We start from the raw sequence: 26,268 nt of genomic DNA on the forward strand, positions 1-26,268 counted from the left end.
TTCACAAGACACATTGCACAAATCACACAGAGTGCAGCATGCACGGATGTGGAACATGGGGTGACATTATTTCAGATGACGTGCAGCAAACCAGTCTGTCTACAAATGGAGATTAGCCATGCAGTGCCAGGTGTTTGGTGAGACGCGAAACAGAACATTAAAGTGACGGCATAAATAAAAAAGATGAAAAGAAAAAATATGAAGTGATTCAACTGCCCAAGGGGATTATCTGAAGTCTGCAGCTCTTTAGCAATACCTCACAGATTTAATCTTTAGAAAGTTACAAAACGTATCACCATATTGTTTAAATTTTTCAGGTGTGACTGATAAAAAGGCAGGCCCTAATCCCCTCAGGTAAGATGAATAAAAAAATAAATAAAATAAAATAAAAAAAACCATGACGTGAATTAGTTCTGTTCCATAAAACACTTTTTAACTCTCTAAAGTGGGTGGAAAATGTACCAATTTCACCCCAGCCATGGCGGTCTTAACTGTCTGCCGCCACTTGTTTGAGTTGTCCTCAGGTACATGTTGATGCTTCTGATTGCAGGCAAAAGAAAACACAAAAAGAGGACCATGCAACAGCATTATAAATAGTTTCATCTGGGCCCAGAGAATGAGTAACAATTTGCATTTCCATTAATCAATATGCACAGCCGTGGGCCGCTTCCATTAAAACTATTCTAGATGTGTATCCAGTGCAGATAGGCTGCAGCCTGCTGTAGTAGAGGTTATAAAGTCCCTTCTAACACATAGAACTTCATATAGGACAATCCACTATAGTGGAGGATTTAAATGAAAAGTTAATCTTTACCTAGCTATAGATTGGATGTGGTTTGGTCCCTCACTTTCTGCCACATTGGGGACACTGCCATCCTTATGCACCCTTCCAATACGGTCAAAGCCAAAACGTTTAATGTCGCCCATTGGCTAGTATGGTCATATAGTCCCTGAAGGAGTGTAAATATATAGTAGGCTTGGGGACTAGAAAGAAAGATACTGTTGACAGCTTAATGTTAGTGGGGCAGCCAAAATTATTTATTTTTCTGGGAACAATATACATTATGTGCTTGCCAGTAGAGTTCCGAGAATCCATCATATTAATTAACGAACAGGTTCCTGAACTTTCTCAGTCAGTGATGCATGTATGCTCACGGTACTGGAATGTGCATTAAACGCATTTAGAAATACACTTTCTAAGAGGGCAGATATAGAAAAGGTTTTGTAGGCCCAGGCATTATATGAGATGCGGGTAAATACCCTAGAGTACTCCGTAATTTATAGACTTGAATGAAAACTGGGAACCCACAATATTGGGTCATCAATAAGGAGCTAAGGAATAAAGCAGCAGGAAGGGAACTGGGCAAGCAGGAGTATGTGCCAGATTATCTTCCATAGAGCGTATAATAGCAGTATTATCAGGCACTGACGTACACGGAGAAGATACACATGCTTATTCTGTGTCACGGACAAAGCAATATGGCAGCTTTGGATGGACAAGGGATTAAAAGCAACGGCTCTATGTTATATCATGTATAAAACATTCAACACCGTAATCAAAGAAGCACAATTAAGACATAACCCGAATTATTTGGGCAGACTCTGTGCATTAAATGTCATCATTGAGGCAAAACCTGTGCTCATCAGGCTGTTGGGTAGCAAAAAGAGTCAGACACACGGATAAAGTAACTGCATAATAAAGATTCTTGGTGAAAACCGTAATAATGAATATCTAATTATTGGTATGTAGAGCTGTAACATTATTGTAATGAGGTGTATAAAAGTTAAAATGTTAACGGTTTTACGATGAACCTGGCCTGAATGTGAATGTGAATGTGTTCACCAACTTATCGCCTGCAAAGTTTTATTAGACTCGTCAAAGTTGACCTCATGCATCGTCATCTCCCCCTTGTTTGACCATTTAGTACTGGAGACATTCTAGGACAGAATGGTAAATATCATAATGGACTATACCTTTTTAAATTTGAACTCCTTCCTGAGAGATTTCTGAAGGACTTTAGCCTCATACTCTGCTCTGGGATGGTCCTGTAGATGACAGAGGAAATAAATTACAGTTTTCTTACACAGGTAGGAAGCAGAGCATCTTCAGTAAAATAAGAGAGCGGCTAATCATTAGGTGGAGTGATACCGTCTGATTTTTTTCAGACAAACAAAGCTCAGTGATTCCCATACATCCTGTTTTGAGGTGTTCAAGGATAAGATGAAAACGAGATACCAGCAAAGAGCTGGGGTGGAAAGAACAATTTCAGATTTGCTTGGTGAAAGCGGCAAAAAAATAAAATAAAAAAAGGAGTGTATATGAAATTAGTGAAAAAAAAATCATATTTTTTGTAAAGATATTTTGGTTATTCACGGACATAAAATCAAGCACCAGGAGCGAAGCAAGATGGTGATCAGAGACTGAAACGGTGAGACAGAAAAACAAATAGTATTTATAAATAAGTTTTCAAACCTTGAGGGCTCCCTTCAGAACACACACACACAAACAAAAAAAACAACAAAAAAAAAAAGGGTTACTTGGGGAAATGTTATGGAACAATCACGATAAATGGAAAGGCGGGGCTGCTTAGTACAGAATAAAAACAAATTCACATAACCTACATGGGATACGGTCGTGTATATATACAACATGAGATGAGAAGAATCAAGGCTTCATTGCAGGATAATATAAGGAATATGAAGACCTATGGAGCCAGACTGTAATTCAAGGCTCATTCATTAGGCAACTATGTGAACTACTTGGGATGCAGGATCGGAGGTTCCACGATAAATCTGTTAGAAAATCTTCCTTAATGATTTTAGAAAGGTTTTGTGAGCTACAAAGAGGTCTGGGTCAGCAATAGGAGCAACAGGTATTTTCATGCTATTGCTGCTCTCAAGATGTGTTCTCTTGCAGCCCTATGAAAGCTGTGTACATAATGCAGGATATGCCACATACTAATGCTATGCATCATCTAAGCGTACAGAAGCCAAGAAACAGGGCAGTCTGCACAACATTGTATTCCTATTTAAAATGTATCTCTGTGTGTGAATTAGAGCAGGGAACAAAAGGATCATTAAAACGAGAGCTGGGCAATGCACATTCACACATGACCCCAAAAATCAGTATGGCAGACTGTGATACCAGGAGTGGTCAGCTGGGTGGGTAATTACTCATTCTGAGATGACCACAGGGAGCAGTATGCAGACTTTGATGTCAGATGTGGTCAACTGGATGGGTAACTACTCATTTAGACATGGCCCCAGAGAGCAGTATGGCAGACTGTAATACCAGGTATGGTCAGCTGGATGGGTAATTACTCATTCAGACATGATCCTAGAGAGCACTATGGTGGACTGTGATACCATAAGTGGTCAGTTGGGTAGGTAACTACTCATTCAGGCATGACCACAGGGAGCAGTATGGCAGACTGTGATACCAGGTGTGGTCACTTGGGGGGGTAACTACTCATTCAGACATGGCCCCAGAGAGCAGTATGGCAGACTGTAAAACCAGGTATGGTCAGTTGGGTAGGTAACTACTCATTCAGGCATGACCACAGGGAGCAGTATGGCAGACTGTGATACCAGGTGTGGTCACTTGGGTGGGTAACTACTCATGACGCCGTTACCCTCTGTATAGCTACATCATTCCCAGCTCAAATTCTCATTTTGGCCCAGTGAAGTGGCAGTTTCCAGTGAGGCAAAACAAAGAGCAGGTTAGGGAAGACAGACAAACTACAAGGGCATTCATCTCTATCTATAAAAAAATAAATACTACACTCCGCTCAGATGAACGACACTGAGCAATCAGAATAAATATATAGTAATATTTATAAACCCAGAATAATCCCATTTTCCATCCCATATCCTAAGCATAGACACAACAATTATTTGACCTTATTGTGCCCTGTACCATCACCTGGGTTTAACTGGGAGGATATGCCTTCCACTTCATAGACTGTTTCAGCCCCAGCTCAAGTAAAAGATGCTGTATACCCACCTCCTCTTCTTCAAAGCCAGTCAAGTCCCATCTATAGTTCAGACGCATTTGGCGACGTTTCCAATGCTCCATGAACGTGGCAGCTGAAAATAAATGAACACAGGAAGTAATATTTTGTCACTTATTTATAACATTGTATGCATCTAAATTGTAAGTTCCCATGGTAATAGGGCCCTCAACTCCTCCTGTATTTGTTTGTTAAATTGTGTATTGTACGTTTGTATTTTTACTTGTACCAATTGTACTCATGTACAGCACTGCCGAATGTGTTGGCACTTTATATATACAGAAACTTTAAATAATATGCAGCACCCATGCATTTAGCAACATGTGCAGTCAGCAGGGCCGGAGCGTCCTATAGGCGACTTAGGCAGTCGCTAGGGCGCACTGACCTGGGGGGGGGTGCAAGTTTCAAGTGATTCGACAGCGATCCCTCCCACCAGGTCACTCTGTGTAGCGTGGAGCTTACAGTACCCGGCCAGACCGAAAGGAAGTGCGCTCTCAGTGAGCACTTCCTGTCAGTCTGGCCGGGGACAGGAAACAGAAGCTCCTGCTCCGCGCCGCTCCTGGCCACGCAACACAGAGATAGGAGGCACAACAGGGAAGGGGTGGGAGAAGTTTCACTTTAGTTTCTCTGTGAACCCCATCATAAATCATTGTCAGCCATTGGGAGATGTTTTTACATTACCATATTGTATTGCATACTATGTTATACAGAATATTCATTGATTATCACGCATGTTACATATTGTTATTTAATTTGTCACAATAAATTGTATCTATTTTTATAACAAATTGTGATTTTATTTATATTGAATACATTTCACTTACACGATAACGATCTTTGGGATCTGAGAATTGAAATAGTGGGCAATTCTCAACTGTTTACTATTATCATCCCATAAATATCCCCACAATAGTAAAAACAAAAGAACAAAAATAGGAATATCCCATGACAGAGCTGCATTAAAGGGACACTTTAGTCACCAGATCCAATTCAGCTTATTGTAGTTGTTCTGGTGTCTATAGTCGGTCTCTGCAGGCTTTTTAATGTAGACACTGCCTTTTCATAGAAAAGGCTTTGTTTACATTGCTGCCTAGTAACAGTGACTCAGATGGCCACTAGAGGTGCTCCATTAATTTTGCCTCCATTATTAGGTTTGAGGCATCAGATGTGTGCTACCCAACTGCAGTAACTCCGACATAGACCTATCAGCATAGATAACAGTCATTATATAGACATGCAGACATTGAGCAGTACAGCAACTCCATCCGTTTTTTTTACACAAACGTCACCATTGTTTGCATGTAATAAATAACTTTAAAAGTTATACAACAGGGTCATTGAAATACAAGAATTGACAAACAAAAGTGTTGACAGACAGGCAGTGAACAAGGGAGGAGAGAGTAACAGTCATGATGCCAATGTCTGGTTAAGTTTGTATTTCTTAAAGGATTGAAGGCTAGGGGGAAATCTAAGGGTACAAGTTAGGGCATTCTGTAGGATTGGATCAGCACTTGAAAATCTTGTAGATGAGAATTTGAAGTGTAAGAGGTAACGACAGTTGTTAAAGAGCAGATGCAATGTGCAGCAGAGCTGTTGAGGAATTGTGATTAGTTTGATTTAGAATCTGCGGGTTATGGGAAGGCAATGTCAGTACCGGCAGGGAGGTGAGATGGGAGTATAGCAGTGAGTCCGGAAACAGAATTCATAACAGCTTGAAGTGGGGCAATGCAGGTACTGGGGAGACCGATGAGGAACAAGTTACAAACAAAGTGGGATATTGTAATCAAATGAGCCAGCAGCTCTTTATAACATTGACTAGTATAGACAGGCAGACAGGAACCAGAACATTCTACACCGAACACAAACACTGTGCTAAGATTACATCAGATACCTCCCACAGGAGACTCACAGATTAGGTGAAGGCACCTCTAGGTGACAATGTAAGAAAGAACACAGGGGATTTCAGTAACACGCACACTGAGCCTCAACACACAAGCGAAAGATATCACCGCAGGGTGCTTAGTCAGTAACTGCATCTTTTAATGACTCGTCAAAGCAAAATAAACCTCTAGAAAGGTATTTTCTGTAAAGGGATCTGCAGCAAACAGGAACCCCAATATGGAGTCAGTCGTAATAATCCGTGAAATGAGGAGCATTTAAGCAGCGATTAAACCAGTTACCCTGCAAAGCAGGCATTCCACACCCAGGCCGACACACAGATGTGAAGTTGTCAGGAGTACTTTGAGAGCCGAACCTGTTGTGTTAGAAGATACAGATCTCACGGACTACGGACAGCCCTGCACAGCTTCCCAGACGCAGTATTGCAAATCAGGCCACATGTCTCAATAGAGCTGGATGTGCCACTTTATCACATTTTAGGGTAGCCGGACAGAGTCTACAGGAAAGTATTCAAAACAGAGTACTCTGTAATAAATCCACAAACCGTTTCCAATGGTGATTATTATGCCAAGGCCCAAGGTCAACGCTCGCGCACACGTATCATTTTAGATAGAATGTTCTAATGTAAAATTAAAAAAAAGTAACCTGTAATATATTTAAATTTGCCTGACTGTGTTTCTAGGCAATGGGCTGTACGTGTGGGCCCAAGGACTTCAGTGCTACAACATGAAGACTTGAGAAGATTCCCTGCTTTAAATGTAAGCGAGATCTTTTCTCTTCCACCATGACCGTGCTCCTGTGCACAAAGCGAGATCCAGGGAGACAAATTGCTCCAATAAAAAGATGTGTTGGGATCACAGCTGTACAGAATGCAGCAATAAGGGAGGGTGGAAATGGCTACGGATACCAAATTATGGAGGATTTACTACGGTTCTGGTTTCATTATTAGTAAACCCTAAACAAAGAGCAAAATTTGCAAAAAATATGACATCAGATCAAAAATACAACCGGACAAACTGCACTTGAACCTATTGTACAGTGCGACGGAATATGTTGGCGCTATATATATATAAAAATAATTCTAGTAACTATAAATAAAAACGGTAATAAACAGAGCATAAAAAAAAAAAAAGATTGACCAGATGTATATAATGCAGGTATTTAATAATTCAACAGGTTAGCATGGAAGCAGCATTTGCTAATTTTATCCATGCAGAAAAAAGAAAAAAATATGAAAATTATTTATATTCTGAAGAAAAGAAAAACAGAACTAAAAATATAAAGACTCTCTGGCCCCTTTACCAAAAAAAATACACAAATACAGTAGGTTTAAGTCCTCTCTCTCAAACACGTGCACAAAATCATCCGATGTGTCTCCCCCCCCCTTTTCTTCCCCCCCAGGCACCCAGTAGGGTATTACTGCCCCCCATACTTTCTCTCCTGTGAAATCCAAGTACTTAGTACGGAGCATGTTGCACGCTTTCTCTATTTTTAGGAAGCTTGTGATGACTTGGGTCTAGATTACATTCAGAGGTGGTAAGAACTTTAATTTCAAAACATTATAAATGATGATGGGAAAAAAAATGCAAGCATTATTTCATAGTCTATGATTGCAAAATGTTTCCCTAAATTCAGAGTGGAATGTGACTGAAAGCTGAAAGAAATTCTCTGACACATGCCCGGCATTTATGGATGTCAAAATATCCTGGAGAGTGGAGGGTCATTTATTATTTCTGTTAATAATGTGATAAAGACAGCTCGGCGTGGATAAGAGCTTTCAGACTGCGCCAGCGGAGGTCGTGGATCAGGCTGCGTTTACCTTCAGAGGTGGCAAGGCCCCAATAAATAATAGTCTTCTGCCATAGTCAGGAAGTTCTCAGAGGAAACATTGCTAAAATATGAGAACAACGCCAACATATGCTGAGCATGGTAATTGTTATAGAAGCAATTCCTTAGAGGGAGAAAGTTCTCAAGGGATCCGGGGAGAACTAAATTGTAACAGATGTGCCTATTCTATCCCCATCCTGTAAATAAAATGTCAAAGACAGGAGAACAGAAAAAATAAATAAAAAAGGAGTGAGAAACTTAAATGGAGGACGAGTGTTCAGCGGATCCTCTCCGCATCGTATAGAAAGGAAATGCAGTTCTAGTGACACGAGAAACACACATGAATCAGAACTCTCAGGACAGCGGAGATATTTTCACAGCCCAAAAAGCATCATTTTTCCAACTTATTTAAAAAATGGCAAAATGCCTAAATTATATAAGCCTCTTATTACAGAGAGGGGGTGTGCATGGGGGAAGTATGCTAACCGAAATTTGCACATCTTGTCAGGGAATACCAAATAGGGAATATTTCATAACACATTCTTATTATATTAAGCTTTGCATGCTGGAGGTATACTAAACATGTTTTAAGACCAAGATTAAGCATATTCTACACAAAACATTGGTCGTAGTTGAATAGAACATACAGCCCTTGTGACATTACTTTGGTGGATCTCTGTACCGTTACCTGGCAGGACAAGTGACCTAAATCCTGGTGATGGCAGCTTTAGAATGCACAATTGTTTGGGAAGAGGCAGCGATAAGGGCACTCCAAAGGTTCAATTTCAGGCAATTTGTCACCAGAATGTGCAAAACAACATTTCGACCAGTGTGGTCTTTATCAAGTTTGATAAAGACCACACTTGTTCGAAACGTTGTTTTGCACATTCTGGTGACAATAAATTGCCTGAAATTGAACCTTTGGAGTGCCCTTATCCTTTATTTTGAAGTATTACATTTGGGATTTGGTGCTGAACCCAGATCTGGTTGCACCCTGGCTCTAAGGTTGGAAGATTGAGTGCAGTTCCTGTGTTACATTGGGAAGAGACAGTGGACAGGAACACAGAAAAGTCAGTAGTAACATTATGCAGAAGTGGAATGTTTTCCAATAGAACATCCTTCTTACCCCATAAAGCCATAAACACTGAAAAGAACACCGTGGCAGGGTTGTCGAAGAGATGGCTGGCACGGGCTGTGGCACAGGCAGAACTTATCTTCCAGTAATTGCAGGTCTTGTCACATAGAGGGCACATGGTAAAATTGTATTGCTCGTCACACATTTCCATGCTGGGGGACAGTGGAGAAGTAACAATTATTTTACAGGTGGTTTACACACAGACGTATACACGGTTATTTAAAGGGAGGCCAGGACAAAACACCAGACAGGTGAGTGCATTGTGCAGGATTTGTGCGAAAAGGCCCAAGGTGCAGCTTGGCAGGGTTACAATAAGGTAAAATGATGTAAATGCTGGATTTAAATAACAAAATATGTGATGGGAAAGTTGTGGTGAGCACTCATTTTTGGCATATTGTGCAGTGTTGCCTCATTCAGGGGTAGTAGTGCCCAGGAAGCATTGATTTAAGCTCCCAAGACGTTGATTCTTTGGGAACCTGATTCAAATTGTGCATTGTTAACAGCATCAACAACAGTTTTGTTTTTCCAGTGTGTTACAGTAGTAACAGAGTATAGACAAAATGTGGGTTGTCCTGGTAAAGTGATTTAGGAGTTTAGGGAGTGGAGTTAAACAGCACTGTACCCCTCACCTGGCACTAGGGATTGGTAAGCATAACCCTGCTCCCAGCCTGGCACAGAAACTTGCCGATTCATTTCACACTTTTTAAAAATTGGTTTGGCGAGTAATATTATGGCACCCAACTCTGATTACAAAGAAATATTGTGATTTTGTAAAATACACACTTGTTGATAATCACAAACGCAACAACAACAAAAAATAAATAAATTACAATATATAGTAAAATGTAAATAACAAATAATGTGTTCTTGGATTTTCAATGTAATTAGATGTTCTTGGAGAAATAAATGAATTGATGAGGAAATATATAGACATCTTCAGAATTATATTTTTAACAGACAAGGGACTATTTTGCATTGACGGCTCTGTGTCAAGGAAAAAAATGATTACTGAACGCGTTGTTGTAATGTTGGAACTCCAATGATATAAAACACAATGATCAAGGAGCTACAAGAGGAATATTTTAAGGCGTGCGGTAAGCATAAACTGTGCTGAAGACTTTTTAAAGCGGTTAGTAACTGTACCGCTAAGAGGAAGGGGTGCCCCTGAATAACAAACTCAAATAATAGAGAGATAGTGTTTCCAAACTGTTGAAAGAAAGTGAATATCATGAGAAAATAAATGCCCAAAATTTGAGGACTACGGGGGAATAAAAGAACGTGGAAATGAGGGAGAGCTCTATATTTGTCTGCAGATAATGAACAGATCATTGTGAGAAGGATGTGTTAAAGATCCAAACTTTATAGAAATACATCCATTAATGTTACAGTACATTCTAAAACGGTATTTAAAATGCAAATAATAAACTTTTTAAAAATAGCAGTTTTAAAATAAAGAAAAAAAGTATCTGTTGCACAGTGGATCAGTCGCCTTGGAATCCAATGGAATGTTGCCACTGATTGCCCCTCTTTTAGAACTTTTGTTCACAGAGACACAAAGGACTCTACCTTGGTATATCGTCATCTAAGGTAGCACACCCATACAGGAACACAATGATCCCCACAACGGATGCTGGAATAAGCATTTGGGTGTAAACTCCAAGCCAGGCAAAGTACAAGGCAATCTTCTCCCCAAAGTATTTCCTAAAGGGAAAAAAGAAATGGCATCTTAGAACTGCCATCATATCAACTAGCTACACACTATAACATGAAGTCCATTCCATTAAATAATGGAAAAAAACGCTTTACATACTATCCCAATCAAAGTAGCCATTAGAGCACTTACCGGACGAGGTCGATGGGTTGATATTTGTAAAAAACTCCATAACTGGCCCATTCGTCACACAGGAGCTGAAATACACAGAATGAGGTTCTGAGAAACAATTTGAATTTGACAGCAGTGACAACAGAGACTCCCTCTGTGTGAAACAAAACATTGGGTGTTAATCTACATCAAGATGGTGAAAATTGTTATCTAGAGATCTCCTGGCATTTTCTGGATATATTGCATCTGGTTTACAATATACAAGCAGGGAATCCTTCAAAGATAGGAAGCAGTGCTATAATCAACACACTTGTGACATTTCACTTTAGGGCTGGATTTGTGACATTGTGATAACTGGGCACAGTTGGGGACAACAGCTGCACAAATTTGAGCCATTGTGTATGAGCCCCATCTGCAAAACGAGTCTTCACTGCAACTATAACCTTAGAAACACCCATTTAATGAACACAAAAGAATCAGTATTTAATTTACCCATCCGTCTCATAACGCCTACACACAGTCGGTAGTAAAGCAAACAAATGATAGCTTATTTCCTCATGCTGATTTTTTTTTCTATATTAACCCCTACTTCCCCAGCTTGCAGTGTGGGCCACAATAAAAGGTAGGTACCAAGGGAAGATGGCTGGCATTGTGGGCTACACTTCACATGCTTTTCAAACATCCTCCTGACATCTTCCCTGAATCTCCTCTTTGAAGTTAGGCTTTTAGGTTTGAACGCAGGAATCACGTTTGTTTGATGTCAAACTTTATTAAGTGTTGCCAACTAGGATGTTTTCCCAACTCGTGTTGCTAACTAGGCATGAATTAAATTGAGAGGGTAAACCAGACAAAGTGCCGTAATACAAGAAGCCTGAGCTTCTACAGCAACTCACCTTTCGGTCATTTGGTTCTGAGATACTTTCGTAGTCACCCTGCCGGAATAAAAAAAAACATTAGTTACATACTAAAGGCTTAATTGTATGAGTGCATGGCTAGCTGGGCCTGCTGGCGGCCTTACAAGACTATAATCCTCCCCAAAAGCTACAAAGTGGCTTGCGAAGCAAGACGTTATAAAGGGTTTTGGGTCAGTGAGTTTGATACGGATCAATAAATGATGTGATAGGAAGTGGGATTAAATCAGTTTTTCCATTTCACAGTGTTAAAGGGTACTCACATCATGCAGAGGGTACGCAGCACTGTATACACCATTAGCAAGCAGGCTTGTTATTCCTGTAAAATAGAGATAGTTATATGAATATACGGAGAGGTGTACAGAAAATCTGTGCTCAGAAATCACTATGGGTCAGGGATAACACTTCCAGGCAATCTGGCCAAGACACAATTAGTTACAATTAGATTGTAAGCTCTGCGGGACACAGTTCTCAGAGGATTCCCAAACACATGCAGAGATTGCAGCACCACATGTTGTTATCCTTAAGGAAGGAGGAGGAGTCTGGTTTATAATTAAAGCTACATTAGAATAATGATAGAGTGGCTGCTCACTTTTCCGCTGGCAGCCACATTCTCTCCATCACCGGCTTGTTGTTCGCACAAGATATATAATTATCCTATGTTTAGCTGCGCTCATTTAATTCTTCCATCTATTCGAGAGACATTAGCTGGGAGAACTGTGTGCGGACTGGCAACAAGACCAAGGTCAGCTTACTCGAGAACACAGGGCAGAAATATTCCGAGAGATTAGTCTGCACTACACAGACAGACAATCGAAAAGCTCGCCATACATTCTGATCTGGGTACAAGCATCACATTCACACTGAGACTTATTCTTCTGCAACAATAAAGCCTTGGTTTCTGTTTGTTTTTATTTATTTATTCTTTTATTGACGTGCAGGTGATTACAAAGCATAAACATACGCTACAACAGCATGCTTTTATATTTAGACATAGGCTAAACAGTGGCATGAAGGGTTTGCACAGTTTTTGTTTTAAAAGAAGCATAGTAAGCTAGGCACATGTGTCTAATCAATTATAAACTATTTACATTAACTGCAATGGGTTATCGACAGTGTAGTAAGCTAGTCAGCTTTGTCTAAACAGTTATGTATTGACTACATTGGGTTGTCTACAACATAGAAAACTGAGCAGTCATGTCTAAACGATTTTATACTATTTGCATAAACTACATTGAGTTATCAACAGGCTGTAAATAGAAAGTCGTTGGTACAGTGAGCGTCACACATTGTGATAAAGCCCCCCAATGGGCCCCCGGGTATGTCATAAATGTTCCCTTAAAGGGAGAATATAACCACAGAGAACATCAGAAATATACTAATCAAGTAACGGTAGGGGTAGTGGTATGATGCCAGTCAAGGAAATTTGCAACACTCTGCCCCCTGGTCAGCCAATTCCCCGCTGGGGTGCTTCTGAGTCCAGCTTTGAGAGACTTGTTGTCCGAAGACAGCCAGGCAAGCGGGGTGAGCACTGCTGGTTTGGTGGTTTCTGTGAGGCTATTCCCAGGGACCACTGAACCCAGAGTGTGTCGGCGTGTCGGCTCGTTGGATGCCTCGATGCTGCTCGTGTTACTGTGCCGGGCGGGAGTGCGCTCAGGGAGAAGCTGGAGATCCTTCCTGCGGGTTCTTTTGCCTGGCGCGCCTCGTGGCACTGTTGCGGTCTGCCCGAACTCTGGGAAGGCCTGCCGTACGTTTGGGCCTTGCGCTTGTCCGCCCCTCAGGCCGACTCGGGTCAGCCTCGCCCCGCCGGGGCTCCTGCTGCTCCAGGCTCGAGGATGAGGAGGTCTGCGGCGCTTTTTGTTAGGCCGATTCCGGGAGCATGCTCCAGAGGTGGCCCCTTGTGGGTGCTTGTCTGCCGTAATGGTGTTATTAAGGTGGGTCATGGTGTCCCGCCGCAAGCAGTGTGGTAGGTTTGTGTGCAAAGTCTCTAGCGGAGAGGGGTTCATGCGGGCCTCTAGTTTCTGCCAGATGGCTTGGAATATTTTGTTAAGCCGGAGCTCCGTCTCATGCTCTGCCTTGCTTGTGTCATCGGTGGGGCAGCCGTCGGCCATTTTGTGAGCCACATGGAGAGTTTGTTTGGAGTTTTGCTGTGTTGTTGCTTGATCATAGCTGTACAGGGAGGACTTATGGGGGTAGACCGTGATAACCCCCACTGATCCAAAGGAGGGGGGACAGGGGCTCTCGTGCTGATTTTTGGCGAGTTGCAGCAGTGTGAGGGCGGCCGTCCCTCCTGCGCCTATACTGGTGGTAGGCCTCACCATGGGTCCAGGTGTTTGCTGCTTTGGCTGTCGCTTGTGTGGCATCATTCTGTGCCCCTAGATGTCACCTCTCCTCTAGTGGCCTGTTTGCGTCGAGTAATCACCGTTTTAGTTGTGAAATTCGACTTTTTCTGTCTCAGATAGCTGGAGCTGCTGAGGCTTGCTTCCTTCCAGCTCTGCAGTCAGGCCCCGCCCCCGGTTTATGTTTGTTTTTGTGTAGTATGTATAATATAGAATTATAAAAAAAATATATAGAATTTTTAAAATTTCATTATTTTTAATCCACTGATGTTGAAGGTTTGGGGGAAATCATTCAGAGTTATTCACCAAAGTCTAATTTAAGGCAAGAATAGATTAACTGAAAGCTTAGCAAAACTGGAAAGATTCTGGTCAATGATTTTAAGGTGAAATTTGAAATTTACTTTTAACTCCGTTAGAATTCGCGCACTGATGAATAACCCGGTTTGTCTCAAGACATCATTTGTGATGAGAGGCTTGTATAGTATTAGACATACTAGCTAGATTTAAATACACAGGTGATTGGCAAACTGCTGTGCTCTTGTTTTTGAGATTTTTTACTTTAAAAAGACAAGAAAAATAAAATAAAAATCAAACTGGAAAAAAAGTCTCCAATTTGCATATTTTCCCAATTAACTTCATTTTGGCCTAAAATGTGCAATTCCCTTTAATGAATTTGTCATATTCCATTTGTAACGAAATCCCTGTTTAACAGACCTTAGAGAAACAGCATTTTGTTTAACCATGCGTATATACGCCTAATTCGTGTAGTGCTAAAGAACCGAACAAAACTACCGAAGCACCCGACCTCCCACTGAGGTTGTGTGCCCCTCATTTACCTCCCAGACCCTGCGGTTAACCGCAAGGTAACTGACGAAAGGCATGGTGGTCCTCGTTCGTTTGACAAACACGTGGCAGTCGCCATTTTAAAACCGTCGAACGCCCAGCGTTGGAAAGACAACAATCCTCTGGAACTCTCTTCGGATTGAATTGCACGAACAACTGGTGAACTTAAACTTTACTCGATGTTATTGAGAACTGTGTTTGTGGGATCTGAGCGCTATTCGCCTATAACATGCGCTCAGATCCAAGCTATCTGGGGGTATGTGGAATATGGGGACTACGTTCAGTTAAATATAAGTTATGTATTTTAATACTGTTTGGTTAAAAAAATTAAAAGAATATGTTTCTCTCTGTCTGGAGATAATTAGGTTCTCTTCAACCACTTCAGTTAATTATCTCCAGGATAGAGAGGAGGGGTTACACTCTTCCTGTGGGTGTGTATAATAAGTGTACTGTACATTAATTGGTTCTGTATATTTTGTCACAGTCTTCCACAAGGTCCCATGTGGGAGTTCCCTTGCTGGAAGACCATCATAAAAGGGCTGAGTTTGGCCATCAATAAACACATCGTTTTACCCCTTCATGAAGTCTCGACTCATGTTTGGGGGATTGGGAGCTATAATCACTACTTCACTCTATTCAGCTTGGATTTTGGGAATCGCTACAAGGATCAGCGCTGCACAGATAGCAGGATCCTTTACATCATTGTTACTGAATAATCACCGGTGGAAGAATTATGGACTACAGTGTCTGGCAGAGGTGAAAGGGTTATAAAAAGCAATTTGTGAAGTTTGCTTAAAAGCCGTTTTTCTTTTCAATAAAAGTCCTCAATTTAATACTGTTGGATAGGTTTTCCAAATGATTAAATAGTTATTGGACTCCTATTTGGCCTTCTGAATTGAACTCCTTCTGTCCTGATAATCGTCCCCCTTTTTGCCATCACCCGCGCACACTTATCTAGTCTGAACAACATTCCGATGTCCTTGATGCATATCCTAGTTAGGTGGATTCTTGGGATACAGCTTGATGTCATCCACGTAGAGTAGGTGGCTGCTGGTAACTCCAGTCTTGAACCTGTATCCGTATCCAATCTTCTTGATGATCTAGCTAAGGGGTTTGAGGCCTATGCAGAACAGCATTAGGGATAGTGCATCAAGGAGACCGTGATTGACGAATACAGCATATAGAATTCACCCCGAGTCCTGGACATATTGTAGGAGTATGAATAGGAATGTGGTAATGTGGGTGAATGTTTGACATCTAAAAAGGAGGTGGAACTCGGAGTCATATTTGTAATACTTTATACAAAGCAGAGGTGTAATGAAAGAAATTGCTGACAGAGCCAGCGGACCACTAAAGCTGTGAATAAGGTGTTATTTTAAGAGTGCGATAACGGAATGGTTACTGTACACACTAAGGGCTCATTGTACAAAGAAGTGAAACCTTAAACAGACCAAACCAATTCTTAGAAAGCGCAAAACAAATTGATATTCATGTTTAATCCCTCATGTTCTCGGTCACAAAGGGAGATTATTGAGCAAAGCTGTGATGACTGATATGGGTGCAGTATTCTAACAAAAACACAAATTGATGGATTAGACCGTAAGCAGATACACAATGGCTACAAATAAAACCCCTCTTTCTGCTGTCTATTAAGAATGAGGCTTCAGGCGTGGGTGCGTAACACACACATACACACCTTCACAGTACCAAAGCTGGTCTGTAGGCAGGAGATATGTGGGAAAAACATGAACGTGTAGGAAACACGCACAGAGTTATTGTAAATTTGCTACTACAATAGATCTGAAGTGTGCAGATATTTCTTTTGAGGTCAGAATGTTTGAACGAACCTGGAGGAATACGATATTAGATTTCTGGCTACAAGAGTTAATGTTACGGAGGTGCAGGCCTTGTCACACACTCTGGTGTCGGGGGCCACATGTGGAAATCTGTTGAGTACCAGTGGGCCAGGCCAAAACAAAGTGGGTCAGTGAACAATGTACTTGCAGTAAGGATTAATCTTGGAAAAACAGTGGATCAGGATTAAAGATTTGTTAGGAGTTTAAGCTCCAACAAACTTTCCAAATTGTCTGCTTGTTGATAGGTTACAATGTGTTTGTGTATTCTACGAACAATGTAAAGCAAAGTGGGATCCGTGACATTAACCATTAGACCAGGATGACAGGTGGCTGGGGAGAACATGGATTACTAGATAACAAGCTGGATTTAAAACAGCAGCAGAATTATAACCCCTATAATTCTCAACCAGGATGTGAGATGCCAATACCTTGTAGAGAATCATAGTTATTGTAGCCCAGTAACTGCCATAGAGGTAGCAGTTGGCTGCCCCAGTTTAAGGAGAACTCGAACAAGTCAGAGAAGCAGAAACATTGTGTCTATGATGAAAGAGCCATCGCCATAAGGTAATGGTGCCCAATCACCTTTTGGTTTACAAGAAACAATGTGTGGTTGAGAACAATGTGTGGTTGAGAACAATGTGTGGTTGATTTGTTATTTTCTCTTGATCGTCTAATGCAAGTTTATATTATTCTGATTGTTCCGTAGGTAATACAGAGAGGGTCCAGTGGCTGGAGGAGTTAGGGGAAAACTTTCTGCCAGTTTTCTCAGTTTGTTCAACACCAGGTCAGAGAGTATCATCAACCCAAAGAAAAGATTAAAAGTATGGTAAGTAAATACATGTCAAGCTTGCTTGTATGATTGGATCTCAAGCTACTCATCCCCACTTATGGCACAAACTATTTTACAACAGTTGACTAATTTGTCATAATCTTACCCATGCTGTATTTGGCCTTGGTGCAGGTTGTTCGTTTCAAAAGTTCATAAACCTGTTGGTAACAAAAAAAGGTAACTTCTAGGGTACCCGCTACCGATGTGGGGCATATGAACAGAAGGGTTATTGTGAGGTGATCCCTGGATTGATGCAATTACTCGCAATATTATCAAAGAAGACTTCCTTACAACAGAGCCCTCATAGCAAGGCATGCAAGGCCAAATCTATTAAACTTTAGTAAAATGCGTCAGTCTTTGTGGAGTGTGCGTTTCTATTGAGTTTTGTTTGCACACTCTAAAGCCCCGTGGGGAATTTACATACCCTCTGGAACTTTTTTGTTCATATTTTTAGTTCATGAGAGCATTAAACTATTTCCAGTAAATATATTACTACTTTTAGGTGAATTAGAAAAGGATGACGACCAGAAGATTACTGAATTTCTAAAAGTATAGCAAGCACCATAAAACCGAATGGAATGTTCCGTTAATTTCATGGTTTACACACTAATTGCAGCATTTTTCTGTTCTGACTCACATTTATTTTGCATCCTAAACTAAACAGGTAATGCCAAAATATCACAGTACTAAGCATGGTTCACTAAAAAAACAAAAAAAACCTTCAGTTCGGGCTTTGGGTTAGCGATGCAATAAATCAGTGGTAGGGCTGGAGACAGCGTAGGGAAATCTAAATTGCCAGACAATACTGTGCAGCATGGGTGCCTAGTAGGACAGCAAAGCATCATGGGAGTTGTAGTTCAACAAAATCTAGGGATCTACCTTTTGGGCGCCCCTGCTGTACAGTTTAGGAGAAAATGTTATGGTCTGCACATCTCCAAAATAGAGCTTCCAATAAGGGTTTACTGAAAGAGAACTGGAGGCTTCAATCACAATTTGCCTGGTATTTGACATGGCACAGCAGTCCCCTGACTTGATATTTACAAAGAATAGCTCATGCCACCCCAGCCACACCTGACACTTAACAGTTCCGCAACGTCTCTTCCCTTCACTTGTTGAAGGGTAGAAAGAATTGTAGCAAACACCATCAACATTGTAATAAAAGACAAACATGGGATTCTTTTGCAAAGTGTGAGAGTGACAGAACCAAAGAGCCCAAGTAGTCAGCCTATAGCATTTAGCCCCGCACCCTGGACACATTGTATGAGTATGAATAGGAATGTGGTATAAAAAAAAAAAAATTCAATTGAAAAAACACCCACGTTGCTTTCCTTCAAAATATTTCCTAGGCTAAATAGTGGGTGGATGTTTGACGTATAAAAATGAGGTGGAACTCGGAGTCATATTTGTAATACTTTATACAAAGCAGAGGTGTAATGAAAGAAATTGCTGACAGAGCCAACGGACCACTAAAGCTGTGAATAAGGTGCTATTTTAATAGTGAGATCACGGAATGGTCACTGTACGTACTAAGGGCTCATTGTACAAGGAAGTAAAACCTTAAACAGACCAAAACAATTGAGCAGAGCTGTGATGACTAATATGGGTGCAGTATTCTAACAAAAACACAAATTGATCGATTAGACAGTAAGCAGATACACAATGGCTACAAATAAAACCCCTCTTTCTGCTGTATATTAAGAATGAGGCTTCTGGCGTGGGTGCGTAACACACACATACACACCTTCACAGTACCAAAGGACATGCCTGCCTACGCTTTTCTGTTCTGCCTCATTTATATTGCATCCTAAGCTAAAAACTCGTAATGCCAAAATATCACAATACTAGGCATGGTTGGCAAGGCAAAAAAGCTTCAGATTAGGCTGTGAGTTAGAGATGCAATACATCAGTGGGTTGCTGGAGATAGTTTAGGAAAATATAAATTGCCAGCCAATACTGAGCAGCACGGGTGCTAATAGGAGAGCAAATGAGTTGTAGTTCCACAAAATCTAGGGATCTACCTTTAGGGCGCCCCTGCTATGCAGTTTAGGAGAAATTTTTATGGTCTGGACATCTCCAAAGTAGACCTTTCAATAAGGGAATATTGAAATGGAGGTTTCAATGATAATTTGCCTGGTATTTAAAATGACACAGCAGTCCTCTGACTTGGTATTTACACAGAATTAGGATGTCACTGAATAGCTGAACAGCCGCATCTGCCACTGAACAGCTCTGCAATGTCTCTTCCCCACGTTTTGAAGGGTGGGATAGAATTTTGGCAAACACCAGCAACATTGTAATAAAACACAAACATGGGATTCTTTTCTAACACCATTTCCCAAGAGCAACATGCATCAGAAGATAAAGCGACATGTACAGTTTCGGTCACATCTAATGGGAAGTAGGATCACAACAGCCAATAAGTGCTGACAACTAACTGGGGAGCAATTAACACTTAATTAGCAAAGGACGTGTAGGAACATTTACACTTACAATTGAACTTCTTGTTTTGCTGTCGAAAAACGAGTCTTTGTCGGACATATCGAACCTGTTGGTCAATGTAACAGTAAAGTGGTTAGTGACCTATTGGATCATTATGCTTATTGGGGGGAGTGGGGTTCGTCATGCCAATCTGCTCCAGTTCATTATCAGTAACATACACTTTTTCTTGTGTTTGGGGTAAGATGTATATATAAAAAATATAGACTGAAAAACTGGTCTACATAAAACAAAATGCAACTTATCCACGTCAAGAACGTCTATGGTTAGTTGGAATCACTTGTATTTGCCAAATATGAAAGAAAGGTATTGTGTAAACCAAATATAACAAACCTGATAAGGGTCAGTGGGTGTCCTGGTGAGATTTAGTGCAGAATAAATCATACAAAATAAAAACATAGGGACCAAAAGAAAACAATACTTGACAAAGGGTTCGCATAAATCAAGCTCATTCATAAGAGAAGGGAAGATTAGAAGACAGCTGGAGTGGAGGGGTGAAGGACACGCAGGGCTGTCAGGACCAGGTCCAAATGGAAATGGTCTATACAGTGAGGAGTTCTCTCTCTTGTACTGACTAGCATATGCCTACCGTGGATGAGATGGAGAAGGGTATCCAAATCCCATTCTACCTTTTGTACCCTGTATGCAATAAAAATAACAAAAGACCCACACCCACTATCTTTATCTAAGCATTGAATGTGTCAAAGAGAAAGGGAATACGAATGTCGGCAAGCTACGCACGCAGACAGTACATACCACAGGAGGCTGTAAGGGGGGGAGATGGTGGATGTACGCTTTGCAGCCGGTATTTTAACATGTATTGTTTGTTTTCTTTTGTATTATCTGTTTTTTTTTATCCACCCCCTTTTTGCTATACTATCAAAACCTTTCAATAAAATAAAAGTTACAGAAAAAAATAAACAAATAAATAAAACACTAGCAGACAATGGGTATACACAAAAAGACACACATAATGAATTTCAACATTCATTAAAACAAAATAAATCAATAAAACACGATGGTCATAATCCTTTACGGATAAGTGGAGAGAGCCAGTCTGATTAGTAAAGTAGACAGAAGGCATAAACAAACTCATAACAAAGGCGCAGTGACAAGATCACATAAAGTAGACGTGGTGGAGTAGACATGGGGAGCTTGGGACGATCAATATGGTCAGACTACTCACAAGTGCTGCTTCTCCCTGGAAAATGGATAGGAGAGATGTTTAACCGTCTGCGGCCTGTGATCGGCAACCTTGGGCTGAATGGGTTCACTGATCTTATTAAGGACAGAGTTGATCTTGTTCACAAGTCCCTGGGCCTGGTTTATGTGATAAACCTTGAATGGAAACACAAGAAACAACTTATTACACACAATGCATACCTGTCTCCAGTTAGAGGAAGATTAACTCTAATAAGGTAACATTAGGCGGCTGCCTACGGCCATGGGGTTAAACAGTCTTGGAACCATGAATGTGCTTGCCCTCATTTACTACCTCCATATAAAGAATAAAGCAGTGTTCCAACCTGGTAACCAGCCCTGTGGGACCTTAATGCTTCTCTGCCTTCAACTATCTAGTTAATGTTCATAATGTCTTTTATCCACAGCCTGCTGAAAAAGACAGGGGCTGCTGACCAGTCTGAACAAGGGCCATGCCAAGCACCATAACAGTCTGTGCTCAAAGTAAGTAGTTATGGTACAAGGATGTCCTCTAGACAGACACTTATACATGCAGTCATTGAAAAAAGAAATGCTGCAAATATAGGACTGCCCCTTCAGCGAATGATGTCAAAATAAGAACTTTGACTTCTTCCTTTGCTGTCCAACTTGGTATACGGACTACAGACAGGAATGTATGGAATAAGATCAGACCCCACAGGGCAGGATGAGAAGCTCCTAATTGGTGGATTTGCTTTCTGGTCTGGGCCGCTGTCTGCTGCTTGTCTATGTATTAGAAGAAAGAAGAACTTTAAAGGGAAATATATTTTAAGGGTTTGTAAAAACTCCCCCATAGAAAGAATGTATTACACTAGATCTCATGCACCCATAAATCCGTCAATGTAATAAGCATGTAGCGAGAAACAAATTCCACTAATGTCTCGCTTAGTAAAGATTAGGAATACTTGCAATATTTTGCTATTTTCATTTTTACAATTTTCCTGTAAATCAGATAAGCTGGTCTAGAAAATCCCATCAAAATGGAGAAGTGGAAGAAGCTGCTAGAGGAATCAGTCACTATATATAAACGTGTCCAGTGTTATTTACGAGTCAGTGTCTACGATGTGCTCACATACCTTCTTGGTGGGCATCTTGAGTTTCATAAACTCAGCTTCTCTGCAGAGTACGTTCCAGGGAGCATGGATCTTCACAAAACCCACCCCGTGCAATTTAGTCTGAAGCACAGAAACAAAAAAAAGAAAGAGAGAGATTACAGTTAATAGTTCTTCACAGAGTATACCTTTTATAGTTTAGGCTTTTTAATTCAGCGTGCCGGAGGTATAGAGAGCTCTGATGGCTAATTATATGAAATTAGATTGATTTGAGAATTTAGTCAATCTGAAATCTGGACACCTATTAGTCACCTGCATATGAGAATTTGGTGGTGTTCGAAACATTTTAGTACCAGCTGTTTAATCCTTTAAGGGCCAATAAGGCTGCATGGAGCTGCCAACATCATAGGCGTGTAAGGCATATTTCATTAGGGTGTGCACCCAGAAGTTCATTAGGGTGTGCACTCAGGAATTCACACAGGAGACATCTAGCTTTTTCTGCAGGAGAAGACCGGGTACGGCGAAGGTGCCTGAGAGACCCATTAAAATTGTCAAATGTTCTAAAAGTTACAATGGAAGGGTGTCAGAGCACTCCTGATACCATAACCATTGCAGCAGACTAGAGAGGTTATGGCAGTGGTGAATTTAGCCCAAGGCAAACCAGGCATTTGCCTTAGGTGACACTAACCAGGGGGTGACAAAAAATGCCATCCCCTTTGCTCCCACCTGTCATGGGTGGGTCCAAGACCATATGGACGTGCAGCTGTATTGGAATTCAAGGCGGTGAGGGAGCTCTGATCTCCCTGCTCTGCTCCCTCGCCATATCCCGGCTCCTGGCATCAGTAAAAGGCCCACGAGGGAGCAGAGCAGGGAGAGCAGAGCAGGGAAAGCAGAGCAGGGAGATCAGAGCTCCCTCGCAGCCTTGGATTCCAATACAGCCGCATGCCTCCCAGCAGCCCCACTGGAACCCAGGAACAGATCCACGCCAGCTCTCCAAGTGGGAAGGCTGGGTGGAAATGTTCAAAGTATTTTAATAATATTAATAATTAGTGAGTATGTGTGTGTGCGTTTGCAAGTGTCTGTCAAATCAGTGAGTCTGTGGCCATCTGTGTGTCTCTGTCAATGAGTGTGTGTCAGTGTTTGTCATTGAGTGTGTGTGAGACTGTCAGAGTGTGTGCTTATAGGGACTCTATAGGCACCCAGACCACTTTAATTATTGCAGTTTCTCAAAAACTAAAATAATTACCGTATATACGCCGAGTTTTTCAGCACATTTTTTGTGCTGAAAAACCCCAACTCAGCTTATACTCGAGTTAATGTCTGTATTATGGCAATTTAAATTGCCATAATACAGACTGGGGGCTGTGGGGGCTGCAGAGCGTTTACTTACCTCTCCTGCAGCTCCTGTCAGCTCTCTCCTCCTCCGCGGCGGTCCGTTCAGCACCTCGGTCAGCTCCCAGTGTAAGTCTCGCGAGAGCCGCGGGGTCATAGTGCGGCTCTCGCGAGACTTACAGTATGAGCTGACAGAAGAGCTGCACGGACCGGCGCGGAGGAGAAGGGAGCTGACAGGAGCTGCAGGAGAGGTAAGTGCTCTCTGCCAGCCTCCCCTGCCCCCACTGAACTGCCAATGCCACTGGACCACCAGGGAAGGAGAGCCTCCCTCCCTGCCATGTATCAAGCAGGGAGGGGGGGATGAAAAAAATAAATATAATAATAAAATATTAAAAATAATAATAATTAAAAAATAATAATAATATAACAAAAAAATTAAATAATAATAAAATAAATAATAGAACAAAAAAAATGATTAAAATATTATTAAAATAACAATAATCAAAATGCACCCCCCCCCCACCAACACATACATAAACACACACTGCATTCATACACACACTCACACTGCATTCATACACACACTCACACTGCATTCATACACACACTCACTGTAAATAAATATTAAATTAATATAATATTTTTAGGATCTAATTTTATTTAGAAATTTACCAGTAGCTGCTGCATTTCCTACCCTAGTCTTATACTCGAGTCAATACGTTTTCCCAGTTTTTTGGGGTAAAATTAGGGGCCTCGGCTTATATTCGGGACGGCTTATACTCGAGTATATACGGTACCTTGAGGGGTTACCTCCTACTGGGTGGTTAGGCAACCAAAAGTCGCCCAAACTGATGCTGGACGTCCTCAAGTTGTGCATGAGGAAATAACCACCTTGCCAGAGCATCAGCCCAACCGAGTAGGCCTCATGGCCCAGGATTGCAGACAATCATTTAATACCAGATTCCATGCTATATGACAACTCAGCACCCGATCCCAGGTACTCACCCTTCCTGCCACTCTAAAGTCCCATGCAGCTACCTGTTCCTCTTCTGGGCCAGGGGCCCGCCTCCTGAGACAGCCGGGCAGCCGTTCATACACCAGTGGAGGTGACCACGTTCAGGGAACCCTGTGGGCACAAGATCTTGCCTCCTAGTGAAGGCAGATCTATGGACATAGGGCACTAGCACGCTTCAAGGCCCCGAGCAGCAGCTATGGGTAGGTTTGTCAAGGTGGACCATCTCATTTGATAATGGAGGGGAGGCCTACGATCTTGTGAAGACATGAGCCCCTAAGTTGGGCTTGTATGCGGCATAGGGTGACCTGCACCGGAGGCATTTAGACACACAGAGTACCATTTGTCTGGAGGCAACATAGAGAGCTATGCCTCTTCTCTTTGTTTTGCATTCTTAGTAGCCTCATGTTAATCTGTTTTCATGTGTTATTCTGTAACCAGTGGCATTACAGGTTAACCATCATGCCAGTAAGACATGTCTCCTGTTATTTCCTTCCTGACATGCTTCTACTCTCGTTGCTCATTCACTTAGAAGAAAATGTATCTTCCTCTTTGTCATGCTATGCACTATTAAAATAAAGAATGTAAAAAAAATACAAATAAAATAAATATCTAACCTCAGTCTGAGCTTCAATGAATCCACCTCCAAAAACAGAACGGATGATCTAAATGAAGGGCTGGAGAATGTGCCGAAGCATTGTGTTATCACATGTAATAACTCATGGGCTCTCGCCATCCAAGCAAGGACATAATGTGCATATCAGCTTTTTTTTATTTTTTTAATAATAGAGGTTTGCACCCCTCTATTATTTACTGCTTTTTCAATTCAAAGAGTCTTTAAATCTTAGATTCTAACTCTGATCAAAACAGTGAACATCAAGCAGTTAAATCTGGCAGAGTACTGGTGCCAGGGGATTCGATACAAATCTCTATAGAACAGGGATGCCCTGTATCTAAAATTAAGTCTGATTTTAGTGTTGCCTACATTGGCACCGACATGCGAGATCCGAGAGATTATGCAAGGCAGTGTTTAGCAACCTTCTCCCAGTGGAGAACCGCCTTCATCGGATTGTTTCAACCAATTACTCCTAATTTTAAAGCATTCCCAACAACAAGTGCTACTAATAGCAATGGTTTTGAATTCAATATTATTAGATTAGAATTAGGCTGGTTCCTGATCACATGGCCCGGTGGACAATACCCTGGTGGGTTGGTCTACCACAGGCTGCAAAAATGCAGACTTAAATATTTTATAGACTAATGGGATTGTATATCATCATTGCAAATTTTGTCATTAAAGATTCTGCCATCCTGGGATACCCGGTTTATTTACCAATCACCATTTCCACTGAGCCCTGCTAACGTTAATTGGTTTGAAAATTCCAAGCCAGACTCCGATCTCTATGGACCAGACTATTGGGATGGTGGAGCCGGTCGACTGTCTCTACTCTGCACAACCGATGACTTGCCAGAGTTGAAATAACAGGGATTGTTTAAGCCTTTGCTGCCAATGGATTAATGTAGCGAGCCATTGTCTGCCTGTGATGGAAGTATTGAACCACTTCATGACACAATGTTAGCCAGATTATATTCTCGACAGTCCTTGCACGCCATCTTTCACGAAAGGCTTAACAAGCTACTAGAAATCTCACATCTCAAGTCTAGTCAGCTAACTGCAGCTTCAGCT

At 41.4% G+C, this 26,268-nt stretch overlaps 1 protein-coding gene across 4 annotated transcripts in view; it reads right to left on the reverse strand.

Annotated features, from left to right (window-relative positions):
* The window catches only part of ANO1 (anoctamin 1), a 191,783-nt gene that overhangs the window by 13,491 nt on the left and 152,024 nt on the right, over nt 1–26,268 (reverse strand). For 3 of the 4 annotated variants that reach the window (XM_063437872.1, XM_063437874.1, XM_063437875.1), the window contains 12 exons: nt 22,262–22,360; nt 21,154–21,305; nt 19,962–20,016; nt 17,578–17,629; nt 11,868–11,923; nt 11,587–11,625; nt 10,715–10,779; nt 10,438–10,572; nt 8,863–9,023; nt 4,004–4,086; nt 1,975–2,046; nt 463–540 (listed from right to left, as the gene is read on the reverse strand). In XM_063437872.1, coding sequence (XP_063293942.1) covers nt 463–540; nt 1,975–2,046; nt 4,004–4,086; nt 8,863–9,023; nt 10,438–10,572; nt 10,715–10,779; nt 11,587–11,625; nt 11,868–11,923; nt 17,578–17,629; nt 19,962–20,016; nt 21,154–21,305; nt 22,262–22,360 — 1,047 coding nt within the window. The remainder of the gene's footprint in view (nt 1–462; nt 541–1,974; nt 2,047–4,003; nt 4,087–8,862; nt 9,024–10,437; nt 10,573–10,714; nt 10,780–11,586; nt 11,626–11,867; nt 11,924–17,577; nt 17,630–19,961; nt 20,017–21,153; nt 21,306–22,261; nt 22,361–26,268) is intronic. The other variant, XM_063437873.1, reaches the window with a different exon arrangement.

This window comes from Pelobates fuscus, chromosome 12 (genome assembly GCF_036172605.1).
Source record: "Pelobates fuscus isolate aPelFus1 chromosome 12, aPelFus1.pri, whole genome shotgun sequence".
NCBI classification, from domain to species: Eukaryota; Metazoa; Chordata; class Amphibia; order Anura; family Pelobatidae; genus Pelobates; species Pelobates fuscus.